The sequence below is a fragment of the Amphiprion ocellaris genome, chromosome 23 (assembly GCF_022539595.1).
Source record: "Amphiprion ocellaris isolate individual 3 ecotype Okinawa chromosome 23, ASM2253959v1, whole genome shotgun sequence".
NCBI lineage: Eukaryota > Metazoa > Chordata > Actinopteri > Pomacentridae > Amphiprion > Amphiprion ocellaris.
In genome coordinates this window covers 12498872-12520405 of record NC_072788.1, presented here as the reverse complement: position 1 = coordinate 12520405, position 21534 = coordinate 12498872, and the positions used below count along the sequence as shown (strand labels likewise).

The 21534-nt window shown below is 36.3% G+C and overlaps 1 protein-coding gene across 1 annotated transcript; it reads left to right on the top strand.

The window, feature by feature from the left end:
• Window positions 1-1854: 1854 nt before the first annotated feature.
• On the top strand, window positions 1855-19577 carry LOC111575609 (Fc receptor-like protein 5). The gene is made up of 8 exons (XM_055007952.1): window positions 1855-1909; window positions 5099-5356; window positions 6930-7187; window positions 7512-7667; window positions 13906-14172; window positions 15677-15934; window positions 17156-17305; window positions 19266-19577. Exons 1-8 carry the CDS (start codon window positions 1879-1881, stop codon window positions 19307-19309), a joined length of 1422 nt encoding a protein of 473 aa, XP_054863927.1. The 5' UTR covers window positions 1855-1878; the 3' UTR covers window positions 19310-19577.
• The last annotated feature ends 1957 nt before the right edge of the window (window positions 19578-21534 follow it).

Genomic DNA, 21534 nt, shown 5'->3' with positions numbered 1-21534 from the left:
GTGAACTTATCATCTATTCCTACCATACTTTGACCACACAAAATGATATGAAATTGTTGGACAGGAGAAGAAAATCTAAGATTGACTTATAACTACTTACTTCTCTATTTCTAAAACGATACTCAGCTTAGTAATGCTGGAGATACAAAGTACAGGGAGAAAAAAGTGGCACAGTCTGATGGCTGTTGGACACAAAACCGTTACTTCCCTATGAAAATGAAATCAAGTGGTTGCAGTAGATTTCCCAGGAAGTCATGCCATTGCTTGTTGATGTGTCACTCTGATGGGGTATGAATTCCAAATACAATTCTACATATACAGCACCTATTAAAAGTATTGAAACCCCTTGGAAGGTATGATACAAGAAAATCTTCAAGTCACTGACAATCCTTTTGAGTACAGTTAAATCCACCATTAAGGAATTACCGGCTCACAAGTAAATCTACCTAGAGCAGGACATTAAAAAAAACTGAGTTCTTTGGTCAAATGAGACCAAAATTGAGGTTTTTGGCAGTCAGACTAGATGCTATGTTTAGTGGACACCAAACAGTATACATCAACACAAACACATCATCCCCACTGTGAAGCACGGTGGTGGCAGCATCATGATATGTGGATGCTTCTCAGCAGCAGACCCCAAAAGGCTTGTAAAGGTAGAGCGTTAAACAAATGCAGCAAAATGAAAGGAAGTCCTGGAGGACAATGACCTGATGCAGTCTGTAAGAGAACTGCAACTTGGTTGAAGAGTTGTTTTCTGGTGAGACAATAACCCAAAGCAAACAGCAAAAGCTACACAGAAATGGACTTTAGGGGGGTGAATACTTATGCAATCACCTATTATACATTATATATTTTTATATAATCTTGTTCACTTTGACATAAAGTAGTATTTTATTTGTAAATTCTTATCGAAAGAGGCAAATGAACATACAGAAATAAATGTGAATCAAATTTTTGGCACCAAATGTCCAACAATACAGTGAGATTTTGGATGTGAAAAAAAAAAATCTACTGCGCAGTATTATCATTCCTCAGTGTAACTGAAACACTTAGATGAGAAAATTGTCATGTGTAACACTGTCAACTGAGAAAAAAAACAGTCTGTTGACATTGAAATGTATATTTCATCCAGTTACAGGAGCACTGTAATAGCAAAAATGTGTTTGTAATGTATTTGTTTCATTATTCAGTGCTGGAGGTATAATAAACTTTATTTTATTGGTGTAGAGGCACAAATCTTAAGAGAACGCTATGATCAAAATGCAAAGAAAATAATGAGCTTTGCAGGTGCACTGATGGCTTGGATATAACTGACAAATCACACAAAATGTAATGTGTGTCAAAGCCACTTCACATCCTGTTCCACTGAGCTGTTTCTTGAAAATAGCGGCTCTATGATGGCTGTGGTTTCAAGCGAAGAGGAAGGCTGGTACTAATGACAGTCAAGTGTGATTCTCAAGTTTCTAAAGCAAGTGTTAAACAGAACGAGTTCAACAAACAAAGCATGCATTCAATAAAACATCCTAAACAAACTGTGAAACATTTATTAACAGCACACAGTATGAAACAATGCTGTTTAATATGAAAAGGTTTTTAATGCATCATGACAGTTTGCAAAATGTTCGAATTGTTGCAGATCAGCAATTTCTTTTTCTTTCGTCTGTGTTGTTTGTTCTTTGCTAAAAGTCTAGAGGGGTTTCAATCTCATCACAGTTTGCTTTGTTGTTGTGTTTCTGCCGTTTTATTTTTATGCTGTGCAAATAAAAGCTGAAATAAAAAAGACGGTCCGGTCCTGCGTTGGTGATTTCCTGTGTTATGTCAGGTTGTGGTGTAAAACCAGTAAACACCTGACTTAGAGGAAAACAACTTCAGCACAGGATGGAGCTCACGTCAATCTGCCTAATGCTCTGTGAGTCATTTTAAAATTAAAAATATAATAATTCCAGCATATTTACCAGCCGTTCGAGCTCTGAACTCTTCATTGACTGATCCTTTTATTAAAATCACAGTTTGTTTTGAATTCTAAAATGTCTGGATGAGAACAAAACTAGGTTAGCATGAATGTATCATGTTGAGGAACTGAATTTTTTTAAATAACTGATTAGTTGAGTCATTTTTTACAAGCAAAAAACTCCATATTTCCACATTTAAAGCTTCTCAGATGTGAATATTTGTTAGTTTCGCCATGATTCTTTGACAGCAAACTTACATTTGGGGAACTTTGACTGTTTCTCAGGTATCTGAATGTCTTCTCTTGCTGTTTATTTAAACAAGTACCACTGTTTTTTTTTTTTTGACTTAAAGATTAAAAAAACAATCAATAGGCTTCTAAATAAAATAACTGTCACCTGCACCGATGATTAAAATATTTGTTGGTTGTAGCCTTATAGTACTTGTGTGAAGGAATGATAGTTTGGCTCTGAATCTTTAGTTTCTTGTACAGTCTGGTTAATGAAAACGGTTAATTTCTGTCAGCTTTTAAAAATGAAATGTGAAGAATTAATTCACTTTGATGAAATGTCATAATTTAAGCTTAATTTTACAGCATGACTGTCGGAAATCACTCCTATTTTTTACAATTTATTGCTTTAAATGGTGTCATTTGGTGAATTTTTAAAAGACAATATGCCTTTCAACTGGGCCACAAAGTCTAGCTGAGGGGGTGGGGGAATCCTGACTGGGACCATATACTTGGAATTAAAGTTCATGTTCACTCACGGTTCGGTAAGATTTAGCAAAATGTAACGACTTGGGCTCAAATTTGATCTTTTCACCATACTGTCAAAAAATCTTGCAAAACAATTTTTGCCGAACCATCTATGATTTGAAAGCACAAAACATGGATTTGTGTTTTAAAGATATTTCTGAAGTTATAGCTTGACATATCAAATACTTTCCAACATGAAAACAAGCATTTACTTGCACATTGAACCGCTTTCTGCAAGTTTTACCTCACATTTAAATTTGAGGCTGTTTGAACAACACTGTCACAATCCACAATACTGGTCAAGTAAATGAAAAAATCTCTAATTATAGGTGAGTTGAAATATATAAAAAATTAAGTTAGCATGAAAATATCCATCTTTGAGCTCACAATAAAAAAATTAGGAATGCAAAAATCAGCTAGTGATATTTTCTGAACCACATGTAGTTGCATGTCACCAGAAAAGCATTCAGAAGAGCGCAGTACTCCGCCAAGGCTGCTCAGTCGTATCATTTCTGACGGATGAAATCTTGAAGAAATTTGTGGCAGAAATCATGGCAACATAAAATATGGTCATTTAATACAGATGTACCCACAAACAAAATGACCTTACACTGAGCACAGGCGTGTGTTATGCACATGTACGTTCTGTACGGATACCGAATCACATGATCTACATATGTAGCAGGCGGCGGGAATTGATGGGAGTCAGAAACACCCCCACAATTTAATTAATTGTTCCTTGTATCATTTCGGATGGATAGGTCCCGATTAGTCCGCAGCAGTGGATTGGTAGTAGGACCACAATCATGTGATCGTCAGCAGGCAGCTGACGTAGTGTTCACTTGTTGTCATAGTTACAGTGACGCCGTGCTGGTATCTCGCAATGATACGGAAATCTTTAAGGAATCTGTTGTTACAGCCACAAGTAATTGTGTGCCGTCTTGTTGCTTGGGTGGATTCCTCCTTGGCCTTTGTATGGAGAGATTATATGTGTGGGCCGTTTGGGAGCTTCTCTGGAACCCCAGCTGCCACTCATCTCAACTGATGAGTCTGGAGTAGAAGATCTGCTCTCCGGCCCTTGATCTCCCCGCCTCCTGATACATCAGATTGGTCCACCACCAAGAATCCTCCTCCTCCTCCAAGAAGATCCCAGTAATCACCACACACCAGTATATCTGCAACCAAGACTCTCACTTATGGCAGCTGGTAGTTGTGACCAGTTCGCTCTGGTGCTTCTGTGAGTTGTGTATTGTTTATGTTCTTGTGTGGACTGTTGGTCCGTAAGTACTTGTGGTGGTTGCTACAGACAAATTTAGAGCTTCTGTTGGAGGCTGCTGCTTCAGTGTGGAGCCCCAAGTCTCGGTGGAGACTGAGGCTCCAGTTAGCAGTCTGCCACCTTAGAGAAGAAGCTGTTTAGTGTTTAGAGTATTCATCAATTGTGTGTTCATTATGTGTGTTCAGAGGCACCAGTTTTTTTAGTTCATTCTGTGCACTCTTTGTATTAGTTTTTGTTACTTGTGGTGGGTGTTGTTCCTGTATTTAAGTTTGGCTAGGGAGTTTAGTTGTTTTGTTTGTGTATAGCTCAGTCGCAAACTGTGTTAGCCTTTGTTTTGTTATATTCTGTTCTTTGATTTGGCAGCATCCACCAGTTTTGTGTTCTTTGTTATCACTTTTGTGTTCAGTTGAGCAATAAAATTAATTAACAACTGGTTATTTTGTTGCATCCAGCCAACCCTAGAGGTCGGATCATAACATCTGTTTATCCAGACTATAAGCCGCATCACTGCCAAATTCTAATCAGGTGTGTCATTTCTGACCTTCCCTGGAAATTTCATCCAAATCCATTAATCCGTTTTTGAGTAATGTTGCTAACAAGACAGAAGGACAAACCAACGCCGATCGCCGCATTATTCCACCGAGGTATAAATATGTTTTATTTTGTAATACAAAATAAAGCATATAAAATACAGTTTGGTATGACATATTTGGACATAAAATGACAAAAGAAAAGTGACTTTAATTGAACTTTCCCATTGAGAAGATATGACAAATGTAACCACAAAAACTAAAATATTGGTAGATGGTCTGATCCATGTAGAACAGAGTGCTGGAGTTTCAAAACGGTTCCCCAAATATAATAAGAATTTAAAATTTTTTTTCTTTTTTAAATATTAGCATATTTTTCACAGGCTCAATTTTTAAAAAAATGTTAGTAGTAGTACTTCATGATTCAAACAAAAAATTCACAGATACCATTTTAAATGTCCAGAGTTTATGATTTAAAAAGGTTTCAAGCAAATCAGAGATGACTGAGCAGGAATTCTGATGATTTGAGATGAAATAACCCACAACTAAATTCATAACTTCTCCTCTCTGACCTCCTCCCTGCAGCCACGCTGAGCATCACTCCAGACAGATCCCAGTTCTTCCAGTACGAGCAGATTTCTCTGAACTGCGCTGCAAACTCCAGCGGCTGGACGGTGAAGAGAAACACTGACTTTCAGTCTGCTCAGGCCTGCATGTACGGCTGGGCGATCCCGGGTGATTCCTCCTGCACCATCGAGGACACCTTGCCATCGGATACTGGCATGTACTGGTGTCAATCTGAGCAGGGACACTGCAGCAACACTGTCAACATCACAGTGACCAGTAAGAACTGATGCTCACTTTATGATGGATTGGTTGATTAAATCTGTCTGTGCATAAGCTTGAAGAACTCTTATTAGCATTCCTTATTCTTATAGATGCTTCCAATGTGATTTTCGCCACCCACAAAACCCATACAAATTATCCATGAAAATGTGCAGCTCGTTTAGGAATGGTGTACTCCCTCTTTTGGTGCTGATTTGTTGTACAATTTTTACAAAATTTGTAAAAAGCTGCATTAACAATCCCCATTGAGACAAATAGGAAGTTGGCCGGACAGCTACCAAAACCCAGTGATCTTTGGAACCCTGTAGCTCTGCCAAATTTTAGAGTAGAAACTTAATTTCAAGTTTAAACGGGTCACAAGGCTTTCAATGTTATTCCTCTAAATCCGTTTTTTTGATTTGTTTTGCAATTTTTACGCCGTCGCAGTTTAAGTTTTAGACTATTTTTTTTTTGAAAATCCTGAATTTTTCAACAGTTACAGTGAGTGACGTGTGATAATTTTTCTAAAAGTGCAGTAAACCTTGTCTCATCATTTGTGCTGAACATGAGCAATGTGTACATTAACATGTTGACATTTTCATCCTCTTTTCGTCTTCTCTCTTTCAACTCTCCTTCTCCCACATTGTCAGCGAAAAATAACTCTTTGAATAAACATGAAAAAGTCACAGTTATTTCCACACAGTTGAATTTTATGTTGGATCAATTTTATTTACTAGAGCAATTGGAATTTTTTTATTTTTTTTTTTTAGGGTAGGCTAGATTGACTCAGTTTATCTCAACATAAATATATCTAAAGAATGTTAAGATGTAAATACTCCATGATTTAATCATGTTCATCATGGAAACATGAAATTAAATTGTAGAAAATACATTTTCGTCAATGTATCAGCCAGCCAATTTCACCTCCTTTTTTTTGGTTTTGAGTCCACTGATCTTCACTGCAATCTGTGCGCATATTTCGGCCTTTTTTTGCCCTGCTCCCTGTCTGACAAAACGTTTTTTTGACTGCTAACCTTCCAAAGCAGTCCTCCCTTAGGTTCAGCTTCCAGATGATGCCGAGCTTCTGGTCTCTCAAAAAAGATGCTCTACAAACTTGAACCTTTGTTTTAGTTTTTCAACTCTCAGGATGCTTCAAATGTCTGTAGAACAGCTTGAAAACCACTTTGTTCACTAATCTGGCTTTCAGAGTGGCCTTGCTGATGGAAAATGATGATTTTACACCTGTCAGATTGTGTAATCTTTGGCATTTTGAGGAATGATGTGATTAAAACTTAGTCTGATATGTTTATATGATGCTCAACACCAAAAAAAAATAAATAAATCATGCATTGAGACCTAATTTGAAATCACACAATTGGAAGAAAAAGAACTTAAAACAGTTAATAAGAAACATTTGACATCTTGAAGGAAGCCTGGTGTAATGCAGCAGAAGATTAGGACAAAAACTTTTTTTGTTGTTGAAATGTTTGAATTTACATATATTCCAATTGTTTCTTGATGCAGAGAATGAGAAATAAACATGTTTGATCATTACAGTTTTGCAAAAACAGCAAATCTATCTGCATTTCAGCCGGCGTTGTGATTCTGGAGAGCCCTTCACATCCAGTGACGGAGGGAGATAATGTGACGCTTCGCTGCTCCTACAAGGAAGAGGAACATCATGAATCGACGTCAAACTTCCCTGCTGCCTTCTACAAAGACAATGTTTACATCGGGACAGAAAATGCAGGAACGATGACCATACTGGTGTCCAAGTCTGACGAAGGCTTCTACAAGTGTATACACCCTTCAAAAGGAGAGTCGCTGCAGAGCTGGCTGACAGTGAAAGGTGATGTGATGCTATTTACAGTCATCCTGTGTATGTTGTCGAGGCCGTTGTTATCACAAATGACACTGCAGTTGCATTACTCTGGGAAATTTAAGGTCTGTACTCGGAAAATTCACTGACTTTGGTTGGTTTTATAGTATAACTTAAGTACTGTTTCTGCACAGAGAAGACAGATTTGTTCATTCAAATACCAAAAATTTCACTTTATGTTGCTGTCGTCGTGCAGCCACTGATGCACTGATGTATTTTTTTTCTGAAAATATTCGAATGGAAACATTCTGTTGATGCCACAAGTTTAAAAATGTGCTGTTTCTTCTTTCACAGAGAGAGGTCAGAGCACAGTTGTGCCCATCACTCCTTTTCCTCCTTCTTCTTCTCCTTTCACGCCCTCAACCAAGCTGATCCTTTGTGTCCTGCTGTTCATCCTCTACAACATCATTTTCATAATGTGCATATGCATATACCGAAAGGTGGCGCGAGGTAGGAACACCTTTGAAATCATGCTTTGTCCCCTAAAAATTACATTCCTGTACAAAGTGCATTCTTTACTACATTTTGAGTGAAAAATATTTTGTGACATCAAAAATGTTTATTTTTATTTCAATACTGTCACTCCTTGTCACATATTCAACACAAAAATAAAATATAAAGGAGGAAAAGCTTCAAATATCTTGTGAAATCTCAGATTTTACCTCAAACCAGATGACTTGAGGTGTTTAGTGATGGTTAAACTGCCTGGGGAGGGATCCTTAACTCCTGAGGAAGTCATCTATGTTAAACTAGGGAGAGCATCTCTCAACAGGGGAGGAATTCTACAATGTCACTTATCAGGTACTTACATTGCAGTCTTGAGGTACCTTCCCAGACATTTTCACCACCATTAACATCTGAAGTCATCGCTCACCTGGCAGGTTCACAAAGTGTCATGGGACAGGGAGGAGGCTCACATACAGGACAATGAAAACACAGCAAAATAGGATTTCAACAATATACACATTATATTTACCACAGTTTAAAAGTAGGAACAAAGGGGAAACGGAACTGACGAATACAGGGTACACACTAGACAACATCCTGAGTCACCCTCACCTGCCAGTTTCACAAAGTTCACATGTTTAGTCTCAAATCTGGGGTTGGTAATGACGCAGGAGTCCGTTCTACGAAAGAACTTAAAAGTACTTTAGTACTTAGAGTTTAGATTAAATTCTATTATATAAAAGGGTGTTAATGTCATAGATGAAACTCTAACAAGTCTCTTTGCTGTGGTTTTTCTGCAGCCAACGCTGACGCTAAAAGAAGAGCTTCTGATGAGTGAGGATTCTGGTTTCCTGCCACAAAACAGAAGAAGATGAATGTTAACAACACAAATCGAAATCAAACTGCCAGTTTTTATGTTGAGCAGTGTTATAGAATATAAGTTAATATCATTTTCACTGTTTAACCTATATTTACATTTCTGTACTATGCTATTTTTTATGTTTGAAAACAGGGAAAATGTCCATTTTTAATGCTGAAAAATATGTCTATATATTTTAACTGTCTTTCAGTAAAGAGTGTCTATTATTGTGCAGATTTAAGCAGCACTGGTGTGGACATGATTTATTTACATAAAGTGACAAAGAAGCTGAATTTTTTTGATAGCATGGCTCAATACAGCTGCAACATTTTTTTAGGACAGTATTATAACATTTTATGTGGTTTCTTAACATATTTTGTCTGTTCAGTAGACAGTTTGTAACAAGACTAATCAGGTGCTTAGTCACAGTGGTTCAGGTTGAATTTACATACGTACAGTTAGAATGAGTGGGTTGGGTTCATCCTCTGGAGAGTTTTTCTTTCTATTTTCCATAGAATCTGTTGCAAGTAGTTTATTTTTGGGTGAATTTCTAAATGACACAGGTGGAATAAGGTAATTATCTTGCAATATCATGATTTTAGGCTTAGATTTGGTTAAATGTTCCCACTGAAGAGCACCTCACACATGATCAGTTCAAGAATTTTTCAACTGGAAAGTTAGAAACCAAACAATTCTTTGTTTGTTGTTTGTGACTACATAATATAGATATTTGACTCATTGCATTTTTACAATCTCTATCAGTTGTTTTTCACTACAGAAGGATGCTTCACCATGCTGCATGAGTGCGTTTTTCAAGGCTAACCCACATTGAAGAACTACATTCTGGGAACTATAACAAAACCTGGTGCTGAATTCATCAGTAGAACTGTGCAGAACCTTCTTAGAATGTTTTTGGAACAAAAGTAAATCTATTTGGATGGAGGCTGAACTCGCAAATCTTTACATTTCAATCTGAAAATTGTACCATTTTCCGGTTATTACACAGTTAAATGAACAGATATGTTACATTCCTGTTCCATGTTCCTATCACAGTAACATTTATATAACTTTTTATGTAAAGGTCCACCTTGGAAAAACATTTTTCCTTAAATGTGATGTCTTTAATAGTCCTGGAGAAGAGATGCAGGTGAGTAGCGTAACATAACAAGCAAAGGCAAATCAACTCAACACACCAAAAATACTGTATGTGTGTTAGACCTGCAGTGTTAAGTTGTCAAACTAAAGCAGCTCACAGTAAAACAATCATCTGCCAGAAAAGCCAAGTTCTGTGTCTCGCTATGGGAAACATCTATACACACAGTTTTGCCATTGATTCAGATTTTTGGCTGTGAAACCATTTTAAATCACTATAATTAGTTTTTGCAGGTTACAGCAGCCGGTTATCAGGATATCAGGATATCTGGAGAATTTAGAACTTCCTACTGTGTTGGGGTGCTGTCAATGGAAAGCATGTACAAGTCAAAAAACAGTAAAACAATATCCCATTATTTTTGCTAAACTATTAACTATATTTTACCATTATTCTTACTTTTGGGAGAAAAATTCACAAATGGCTTCTGAAAGAACATTAAGAATTGGAAGACAAGGAAAACTGGAGGTTGAAAACAAGATGAAGGAATGTGACTGATTGTTGAATCTGACGAAACTAATCTGATAGTCATTCTTTCAACATTAAAGTTAAATAAATGAAAGTGGACATAATCATAGCTGAGAACACCGACAATACCACCTTGTGGTGAAAACATAGCAGACATGTTGGATGTTGGTAACATACACTATATTTCCAAAAGTATTCGTTCACCCATCCAAATAATCAAAATCAGGTGTTCCAATCACTTCCATGGCCACAGGTGTATAAAATCAAGCACCTAGGCATGCAGACTGCTTTTACAAACATTTGTGAAAGAATGGGTCGCCCTCAGGAGCTCAGTGAATTCCAGCGTGGAACTGTGATAGGATGCCACCTGTGCAACAAATCCAGTCGTGACATTTCCTCGCTCCTGAATATTTCACAGTCAACTGTCAGCTGTATTATAAGAAAGTGGAAGTGTTTGGGAACGACAGCAACTCAGCCACCAAGTGGTAGGTCATGTTAACTGATGGAGCAGGGTCAGTGGATGCTGAGGAGCATAGTGCCAAGAGGTCGCCAACTTTCTGCAGAGTCAATCGCTACAGACCTTCAAACTTCATGTGGCCTTCAGATTAGCTCAAGAACAGTGCTTCAGCAGAGAGCTTCATGGAATGGGTTTCCATGGCCGAGCAGCTGCATCCAAGCCATACATCACCAAGTGCAATGCAAAGCATCGGATGCAGTGGTGTAAAGCACGCTGCCACTGGACTCTACAGCAGTGGAGACGCCTTCTCTGGAGTGACCAATCACGCTTCTCCATCTGGCAATCTGATGGAGCAGTCTGGGTTTGGCGGTTGCCAGGAGAACCGTGCTTGTCAGACTGCATTGTGCCAAGTGTAAAGTTTGGTGGAGGGGGGATTATGGTGTGGGCTTGTTTTTCAGGAGCTGGGCTTGGCCCCTTAGTTCCAGTGAAAGGAACTCTGAATGCTTCAGCATACCAAGACATTTTGGACAATTCCATGCTCCCAACTTTGTGGGAACAGTTTGGAGCTGGCCCCTTCCTCTTCCAACATGACTGTGCACCAGTGCACAAAGCAAGGTCCATAAAGACATGGATGACAGAGTCTGGTGTGGATGAACTTGACTGGCCTGCACAGAGTCCTGACCTCAACCAGATAGAACACCTTTGGGATGAATTAGAGCAGAGACTGAGAGCCAGACCTGGTCCAACATCAGTGTGTGACCTCACAAATGCGCTTCTGGAAGAATGGTCAAAAATTCCCATAAACACACTCCTAAACCTTGTGGACAGCCTTCCCAGAAGAGTTGAAGCTGTTCTAGCTGCACAGGGTGGACCGACGTCATATTGAACCCTATGGATTAGGAATGGGATGTCACTTACGTTCATATGCGAGTCAAGGCAGGTGAGTGAATATTTTTGGCAATATAGTGTATTACAGGAAACATTTACTTCAATCTACAGTTCTGTGCAAAAGTCTATGACCAACAGTAGGTCTGTTGTTTTAGCACAATTACATATTTCTGTTTCTGAATCAAGATTCAGTCAGAATATACAGGAAATACATTACAAAATCAGACATTTCATAAAAGACAGGTTCAAGAATAATTATTTTCCAACAACGTTGAGAAATTTCTGCAAAATTCTACAAATGTTTGCAACAGGAAATTTTCTTTTAGTTCCCAGACTGATGTTTTTGAAGGCAGAATAACTAAAGATGTTCTGAAGATGTTGGGTCAGAACTTTGTTGGACTGTTACACCCCAACCTTCTCAGAACTGAATGTTGCACTGAAAATATTACTTTGTTGTAATGGAATAATGTAGAACATTGTGTGAATGTTTCTATTGTGTCTTCAAAAAAGAATATTCCCAAAACATCCTCAGAATATTACAGGCAGAATATTACACTTCTGTTAAAACATCACAGTATGTGAACGTGTTGTAAAGGCATTCTGTCATCTGATGACTTGATAACATCTTGAAAATGTTTTCTGAGAATGTTTTACATTGTGTTCCCTCAACAAAATGTTCCACCTTTAATATATCACATTACAGGAACGTTACAAAACATTCTGTCATCTGAAGCCTCATAACATGTGGAGAGCACTGAGTGTTAGTTTGAGAACGTTCTTTCGTTGTCATTATGTGACCTTGTGGAACATTGCAGAAACATCTCATCGAAGAATCTTTGATAATGTGTTGGGTCCACAAAAAAGTGAAATGTTCCACCTTTAATCTATACATTACAGGAACATTATAAAAACATTTGTATTATTTATACTGTGACTTGCAAACCTGTTGCTGGCACTGACTCAGAATACAACCTTTCAGTAAATGGTGCCACGATCTTACAGTCCAGATCCATTATTCTCCTAAAGATTTTGAATCATTAGTTTAAGAAAAATTACCTTCACCTCAGGATGTTTTTTTTTACATTCGCATGTTGTGCAATTCATGTGAACCACAACAGTTTTATTTCCGCAACGAAGTCAGGAAGCGGGTACATTTCTAGCTGAAACCAACTTGACGTCAAACTGCATCAACACAACATGGAGTTCACATCAGCCTGCCTGGTGATCTGTAAGTAACTTGACTTTTTCTTCACTTGCAACTATTTTGCAATGTAGACTCTTGTTTTCTGTACAGTCTTTTGTTGTGGTTGGGATTTGCAGCAGAGTGACTAAGTTTTTGACCTTTTTGATCTTTGAAAGACTGCATACAGATAAAGTTGATACACAAAAAATGTGTGTATGTATATAAATCTCCAAAAATGCGGTAAAAATATATTTATTGTTCAATAACTGAAAAGCTGTAAATAAGGGCAAATATTTCGAAAAGCTTTGACATCAGAAGCTTGAAGGTGCTTTTAGGTTTAAACAATTACAAAGGAACCAGATAGATTTTTTTGGTAGTGTTTACTTATCCCTTAAATGCATGAGTGATTGGACCCTACACTCTTTCATAAGTGGGTCAAAAATGACCCATACAAGAATTGATGTGTTTTTATGCCATTTTTGTCACTTTGATTAAGAATACTAACTTGGATTATTTTTTTGCATTATATTGTTGTCCACAAAAGAATGATTTCATGTTTGAAATATGTGGATTTTTCATTTTATGACAGATTTTGAACATTTTGATAATTGAAAAAGAAGAATATTACACAGAACAGCAATAGAAGAATGTCAACATCCATTTTGTTGACGTTTTTCCACTCTTTTCCTTCAGTTGTTGCTACTTTCCATCCCTCCAAGTTTGTACATCACCTCTTGTATGATATTATCAATGATAAAAAGATTGGGGTAGTAATACAAATATTATGTTTTCTTTAAAAGTGTAAAAGGTAACTTAAAAATTTAGTTAGAATGATATCAAAAACATGTTTTTTGATTAATACGAAATGATAAATACTTTTAATTTCAAAGATATTGCAAGAAAATGACCTCACCGGTCATTTTTGACCCACTCATGCATCTAAGGGTTAAACACTACCACAAAGAAAATGTACTTTTTTTTCAATCTTTTGCATCATCGTTTTATCTCATGGTCAGGAAAAAATCTGTAAAATACGGTGAATACTTGAAAAACCCCACAAAGAAAACGTATGTTTTTTCAGTCGTCTATTCAACAAAAAGATCAGATGTGTTCGTCTTCTATGTAGAAAAGTAAGTAAGTCTTTGGCACAAGAGGCTTGTTGGCACTCAGAAAACAACCACAAAGGAACCAAAAGGAGATTCTACCTGATGGTTTGTTCTGTGCTTGAATCAACAGCAGCCACTCTGAGCATCCTGCCAGACAGATCCCAGTTTTTCCGGTATGAATCCTTCTCTCTGGGCTGTTCGGTGCCAGACAACTCCAACACCTGGACGGTGTTGAGGAACACGTCCTCTAAGGATTTGGTTCCATGTGGGGTGGATTGGGGTCAACCAAATGGCTTCTTGTGCAACAACAGCAACATCTACGCCTCCGACACTGGACGGTACTGGTGCCAGTCCAAGGAGGGCGAGTGCAGCAACGTCCTCAACATCACTGTGCACAGTAAGGAGACGTCAGAAACATGCATGAAACACGTCGTTCATAGAGTTAAATTAAAGATGGAGAGATACAAAACTCATGTTTACAATCAGAATTAATGGTAGGAAGCACAACATGCAAACCTTTTAGTGCAGAAACGTACATTATTCACACATTCTGCCTTTTTGTTCAGTTTTACAAGAATCGTCTTTATTTCTACAGCATCATCCGAAATAGGAGTTACAAGGTGCTTAATCAGATATTAAAAAGGTGAAAAGCAAATCTGGCTATGAGCTACACAAAAGCTGGAATAAAAAAACTGACGGTTGATTCTTCAAAGCTTCACTTGAAAAAATCTGTATAAAATAGCAAAAATCTAGTAGCAAAGGTGTCATGAAAAATATACTTTAAAACAGAAAATAACTGGAAATATCTGCAAAACAATGAGATTTTTAGTGGATTTAAATGCAGTAAAACAGTTTCTGATTTAGATTTCTGATGTAGATATTAATCACATTGTTTATGCCATGAAATTCATACCTTTTTCTGTGACTTTACTAGATATTATGTCAAACTTACCAACTGGGGAAAACCTGGTAAATGGCAGCTTTTAAAAAAAAAAAAAAAAAAAAAGTTTATCATTGTTGAGTCTTTAATAAATACTTTTTATTCCAAATAACGGCAAATATCTGAAAGATTTTTTTTGCAGTTTAAAATATATATTAAATTTACATTCAACACTGTAAAAGAAAAATTTAGCATTTTTATTTATTTTTTAATTTATATTATTATCTGCTGTTATCTACTAAAACCGGGTAAATCTGTAAAATGGCAGTTAAATTTTTTTTTTTAATAATTTACCTTTTTTCAGCACTGGATATATTTTCTTAATAACAGCAAGTATCTGTAATTTTAAAAAAATAATAATAAAGAAGATATTTTTACTGGTTTAAAACCACAAAATCACAAGACGGTGTAAATTTACAGTAAAATATTGTAAATCAACAACTTGACGGATTGCAGTTTGGGTCTTTTTTATGTTTAACTTGTTTTAACTTAATTTTCATACAATCAGACAGTGTAAAATAACAAATTACCCATTTATGAAAATACAGATTTCTGATGTGGACATTATCTACAGTTTTGTTCTGTTTTATGTGATCAAATGGAAATGTATAATTGTTTTCTATGATCTTACTAGTTATTATCTGTTATTTAACAAAACAGTGACAACCTCTAGAATAACAGAGTTGTTCAATATATTACAATTCAAAAAACAGCTTTTCAAAACATATTTTTTTACAGTGTAGCATATTTTTTTCAGTCAATATTTCTTTTTCAGGTAAACTAATCAGCATAAAGCCGACATAAAATTAATATATAATTGCATCATCCATCCAGGCATTAGTGTATCAGACAGTTGGTGTTCGCCTTGCAGCCGTGTCTCAGAATGTCATCTTGTTTTGCTTGTTCTTTAAATTATCAGATGTTTACGATGTGTTTTCTTGTTTGTCTTTGTGTATTTCAGCTGACGTTGTGATCTTGGAGAGTCCTGCGTTACCTGTGATGGAGGGAAGCACAGTGACACTTCACTGTTCCCACAAGGAAAGATATGCCGAGCATTCTTCATCTAGTTTCAGAGCTGCATTCTTCAAAGATGGTTATTTTATTGGACATCACACTGGAGAGATGATCTTTCCGAATGTGTCCAAGTCCAACGAAGGGTCCTACAAGTGTAGACACCCAACAAAGGGAGAGTCGCCACTGAGCTGGCTGACTGTGAGAGGTAAAGATGACATTTAAACGTCCCGTAACTCATCATTTCTGGGTTGTATAATGTATCCAGTAAACGATGGATTAATAATGTGGATTATTTAATTAATCTATTTAATGGTGGACTAACAAACTTCACTCTGCTGTTGTGACTTATCATTGGAGACCTACAGTTGGGAACAAAGGTATCCATACACCTTAAAGACTACGTATATCACAGCAGTCTCAACTTTCCAGTCACTCCTTTGTCTCTGTCAGTTTGGTTTCTTCATAGATTCATTATCTGTCATTTGGAAATCTACCAAAATCCATCTTTAGAAACTCAAGACTGTCATGACATACGTGATCTGTGCAAGTGTATGTAAACTGTTAACAACAACAAAAGAAGAATGTGTGAGAAAAATGCAGATAGATTTGATTGTGTGGCTTCACCCACAGGAAGCTGATGACCAAGCAAAAGCTCACAGAATGGGAGGGGATTTTCCACAGTCATTGTTTCTCAGCTTGACAAGAAGAGTATTTTGGTAACTGACAAATACTTTGACGAGACTATTGAAAACAGACAGTTATCAATGGAAATCAGAGTTTCTGTGAAGCTCGAACAGTGTGAAGGACGCTTAAGAACATCAAGCTTTGTGACATGTTCTAAGAGAAGAAAGCTTTGATTACGTTTTGATACAAAACTGCAAGCTAAGACTTTAACCCTCTGATGCGCAACATGGGTCAAAAGTGACCCAAATCCAATGGAAAATGGGTATCTCCTGACTCACACTGCGCATCAAAGGGTTAATAAAGAACATGAAAAGAAGTCTGATGAACTTCAGGAGAACATTCTTTCTTCACATGCAACCAGGATGAATTTGTTGGGCTCAGATGGAGTCCAGCTTGTTCAGTGTGAACCTGACCAGAGCTACCACAGTGAATGCATATAGTCCTGACAGTGAAGCACGGAGGAGGGAGTGCCATGATATGGAGGTGCATGAGTTTAAAAGGTGTTGGGGAGATGACATTTATAGATGCACCATGACTGTCTGTCGATAAACCAAAACGCAGATGAATCCAGTACCACACCTTCATGGTCTTGAGAATGTTTAAGCAATACAACCCCTTTCAGCAAAGTCTGAAAAATGACAGAACATCTCTCTAGAAATTTGATATCCTCGATGTTGTGGAAGACTGAGTTTGTCAGCAGCTGATGATGATCAACAAAACTGTTATGTTTCCTTATTTACAGTCGAAGCTAAGCCTACAACCCCCTCTGCCCCCACGACCAGTAAACCTACTCTGATAACTCCTATCAAGGTGGTGTCTTCCATCCTGCTGTTCATCCTCTACACGGTCATACTCATACTGTGTGTCTACATTATGAGAAAGCTGACTCAAGGTAAGAGACAAAGCTAGAGCAGATAAAATGGTGGTTCAAGTGTAAGAAAATCATATAATTTGTCATTGTTATTATTATTGTTGTTGTTGTTGTTGTCTATAGATAGATAGATAGATAGATAGATATTTATTCTGTTGCCACAAGGTCAGTGTAATTACTCAGGTTCCTCAATTTCATGTTACATCATTCACTAAGTGTTAAGAGAGCTGAACTGAACTAAGCTTAGCATAGCTTACTTTAGCTTAGCCTAGTGTAGGCAGAATTAGCTTAGCTTGTAAAATAGCCATACTTTTAAACTGACAACTCAATAAGGAAAGTATGGTATGAGTTGTCGGTTTAAAAGTAACGCTATTTTATAGTAAGAAACGACAAAATGAACATAATCCAACTAGCTTAGCTTGACTTAACTTGGCTTAGTTTAACTTAATTGAACCTAGTCTAACTTAATGCAATTTAACTTAGCTTAACACAGATTTGCTTAACATTGCTTAGCATAACTTACTTATCTTAACTTAATTTGTCTTAACTTAAATGAGCTTAAGTTAACTTAGCTTAACTAAACTGAACTTAGCCTAACCTAACTCAGTTTAACTTGGCTTTGCTTCACATAGCTCAGTGTAATTTACCTTAACTTGTCGTAACTTAACTGAGCTTAAGTTAACTTGGCTCAACTTTACTGAGTTTATCCTAGTTTATCTGAGCTTAATCTCCATCTCCTCAGCTGGGATTCATTCTCCAAATGTGGCTGAATGAGTTCACAGTAACATGGTCCTATCAGGCCAAAACAATCCTGTCATCCAGCTAACTCCACAATTCCATATCAAGTGAAAGCTACATGGTCTCGCTTCTGCTTCTTCTTCACAGTTTTCATCTTTTAGTTTAGTTTTCTGTCTAAAATTATTTTTATATCTCATCACATACGACTAAAAGTGAACATCATAATATTGCAAAGATGACTAATTATTTATCAGTGTTCTTTCATTTTTATTGATAAGATTCATATTCCAGTTACTGTATTATTCTGTCACAGCTGTGCAACAGAATTTTGAAAAGCTGACATCGGTTTATGTTTTATTGTTTGAGGCCTATATTCTATTCTATACTTTCGATTATATTATCTGAATTATTATAAATGTGGCTGTGCTTGCCTGACATTACTGATAAAACCGAAACCACAAGCATGAGAACAAAATATTATTTGTGTCCGTGGTCAGACTGATTCTGGCCACATTGGTTAACGTCCACCAAGATTGCTATGGTGATATGCTTAAAAAAAAGGGGGGGGTGAAGCTCAATGCCAGGAAACCAGGGTCAGTTTGTCATACGAGCTGCTGGTTGTGGCCGGTGAGGTGAAGTGTCGGTTTGAAGATTCATCTTCTTCCTGAGAGAACTGACCTTGAGGAGCAAACTTTCACATCAGTCCTTCTAGTAGTTGTTGATTTATTTCAAACTGAACCAAAAAAGATAATATGCTATAAGATGTGATGGTTGATTTAACAGGGTCAAGTCAACAGTAGGAAAGAAACACTGGTTAACACTAAATGGTGTTAAATAGTGGGGCCCCCTGCTGGACCCACTGCGTCAGTTCACACACAATACAGGAAACATGTTGCTGTACCGTCTCAGATTTAGTTCATTTATTTCTGTCTGTGTCTTCACCAAAGTTCATGACTGTAGCAGTTATATTTCTGGAGATATTGTACATTAAAAATGACTTCTCACTTAAGACATTGTTTTGAGGGTGACAATGCAAACGTTCTCGGGTAAGAAAAAATACGAAATTCTTTTAAAATCTATCATTTTGGGTCCCAAATAACAAATTAGGTGATGTAGGAACACTGAAATGACTCGCACTGATCCAGGTGAAATGCAAAAACCTAAAGAAGTTCCGTGTTGTTGTGTAGCACTGCTGCTGTGGAATTAACTGTAATTTTAAACAACATTTCTGTCCTTGATACAGCTCAAGCTCAAGCTAAATACAGAGTTTCTAATGGGCCGGGATGATGAGAAGAGCAACAACATTTTACTTTGAAGAAGGAAATCATCTTTTTTTTTTCCAAATACATATTTAGTATGATATTATCTTCTCCTTATAAGCACTTTGCTGGTATGACGTTATGCATACATGACATAAGATGCTTGAAACTGATATAAAGATGTCACATATTTGATAAGCTTGATATAAACATTATGTTACTTGTATTTCTTATTCTAATGTTGCAGTGTTACTCTCTGCTATTGTTTAATAAAGATGTTGACTTGGTTGTCTGTATTTGTTTTGCAATTTCTTGTTTTTTTTGTGAGGACTTTCATCGGTTTATTGTTTATTTTGCATCAGCAAGGCGACTCTAAAGCAAATCAGCAAAGAAACTGGATACCTAAGATGCAGTACTGAAGCTGTTATGAATGAATTTGAAGAGGTGAAGGATTAAAAATGCGCGTAAGGTCAAGAAAACTGTGTTTCTCGGTTAAGTCGCCCATCTGGCAGCTTCATCTGGAAGCTGATTCTTTAACAGTGGAAAAGATGAAACAAAATATATAATTTTATGGAGTTTTTCATTTTTATTTCATAGATTTTTCTGCTTTTTTTTTTCAAATGCATGAACATATCCAGAAAAATACATCGACTGATGGTGAATTTAAATGTCTAATGTCAACTAACATAAAAAATGACATGTTAAATGTATGTTCAAACTCATGTAACACCAGATATGATCTGAAATTAATAGTTTATTATTATAATTTGCGATCATAACTGTTTAACAATGATGTTTATTTATTTGTAAATCCAAAAATTTTACAAGCCAATACATTTTTTTACATGAAAGACATGTCAAATATATAAGATTTTTATGTAATTTGAAACCAAGCTATAAATAAAACAAAACATAACTTTACATAATAAACTAATAATGGCACATTTTTGCAGTGTCAAGCCTGATTATTTGTATTCTAACATTTTCAGTCATATTTACAGGTAATTTCATTCTTTTCACACATGTAAATATCCTCCATTAAACATTAAAAATACACATCATGTAAAATAATAATAGAAATAATAGAACATTGCTGTATTTCTGAGATGGTTATTTTTCTGATATTTTCAAGTGGTTTCTGATGCCCCTCATGCCACAATCGTTGTTTTTTTGTTGCTGTTACCACAAACATACAGATGGGGGCGCCATGGTGCCACAACATCAAAGAACTCTATTATGACATTAACCCTCAAGCTAAATCAACTTATTCCGAGACAGTTTCTAAATGAACAACAACAAACAACAATTTCCACCATTAAAGTAAAATTATATTTTCAGCCTTAGCATTTTTTTTAATGCAGTTTCATGTTTAATTAAGGCTATTTGTATATGGGAAAATATTGAAATTAATTATGAATATGGTCATTTTAAGACAAATAATCAGGCTTAATACTTCAGAAAAAATAAAAACAATATAATTTTACATGTTTTGGTTTAAAATTGGAAGAATGTACTGTTAATTTTAGGTCAATCCATCCATAAAATTTACTTATTGATTTGCTACTGTTGCTAGAATGATAAATACATTCTATAATTACAATAATAAAGTGTCTAGTATATTGTAGGTTTTTAGATATAACTTTAATTTTTTTAAAAAAAATTACTCTTCTTCATGTAAATTCTGTATATTTTTATAATTTTTTCTGATATTTTTGTGTATTTCAAAAGCGTTGTTTAAGTGTGATATTACACAAAACATCTTGTATATTTGATTCATGGAATTTATTTTACAACAGACATATGAATTCACAGTCAATTTTACAGTCAATGTGTTTGTTTTTTGGGATATTTTTGTGTATTTCCAAACAATAATAATACACAAGCAGTAAAATCCTGCACCACTGTACTTCTTCTACTGAAAACCAGGAAGTGACCCACTGTGAATTTCCCAGATAGATTTATCAGATTTATCATTGACTAAATATATTATCTGTTCTTCCCTGAATGAAGATGAAAAGATTCCCAGCTTTTATGATACAATAAACCTTTCATTTTGAATGATTAATGAGGCTCCATTGTGCCATTGCAACAGAGATCTGAAGGAACAAGGAAAAGGAATGAAATTTACAATAATTTTGGAGTATTTTCCTGCTGATGATGAAATCACAGTCACATGACCTGAAGGTCCCCGGTGTTCATTACTTCAAAAGAAGCATTTTAGCCAGTGATTTTCAGGAGATAATGAGCACATAT

What these genes read in the sequence shown, in the direction of transcription:
- LOC111575609 (XM_055007952.1), top strand. Translation starts at nt 1,879, where the DNA reads ATGGAGCTCACGTCAATCTGCCTAATGCTCT. An exon ending in TGTCAACATCACAGTGACCA is followed by an intron (nt 5,357 to 6,929) that starts GTAAGAACTGAT and finishes TCTGCATTTCAG; the next exon opens with CCGGCGTTGTGATTCTGGAG. An exon ending in ATACCGAAAGGTGGCGCGAG is followed by an intron (nt 7,668 to 13,905) that starts GTAGGAACACCT and finishes TTGAATCAACAG; the next exon opens with CAGCCACTCTGAGCATCCTG.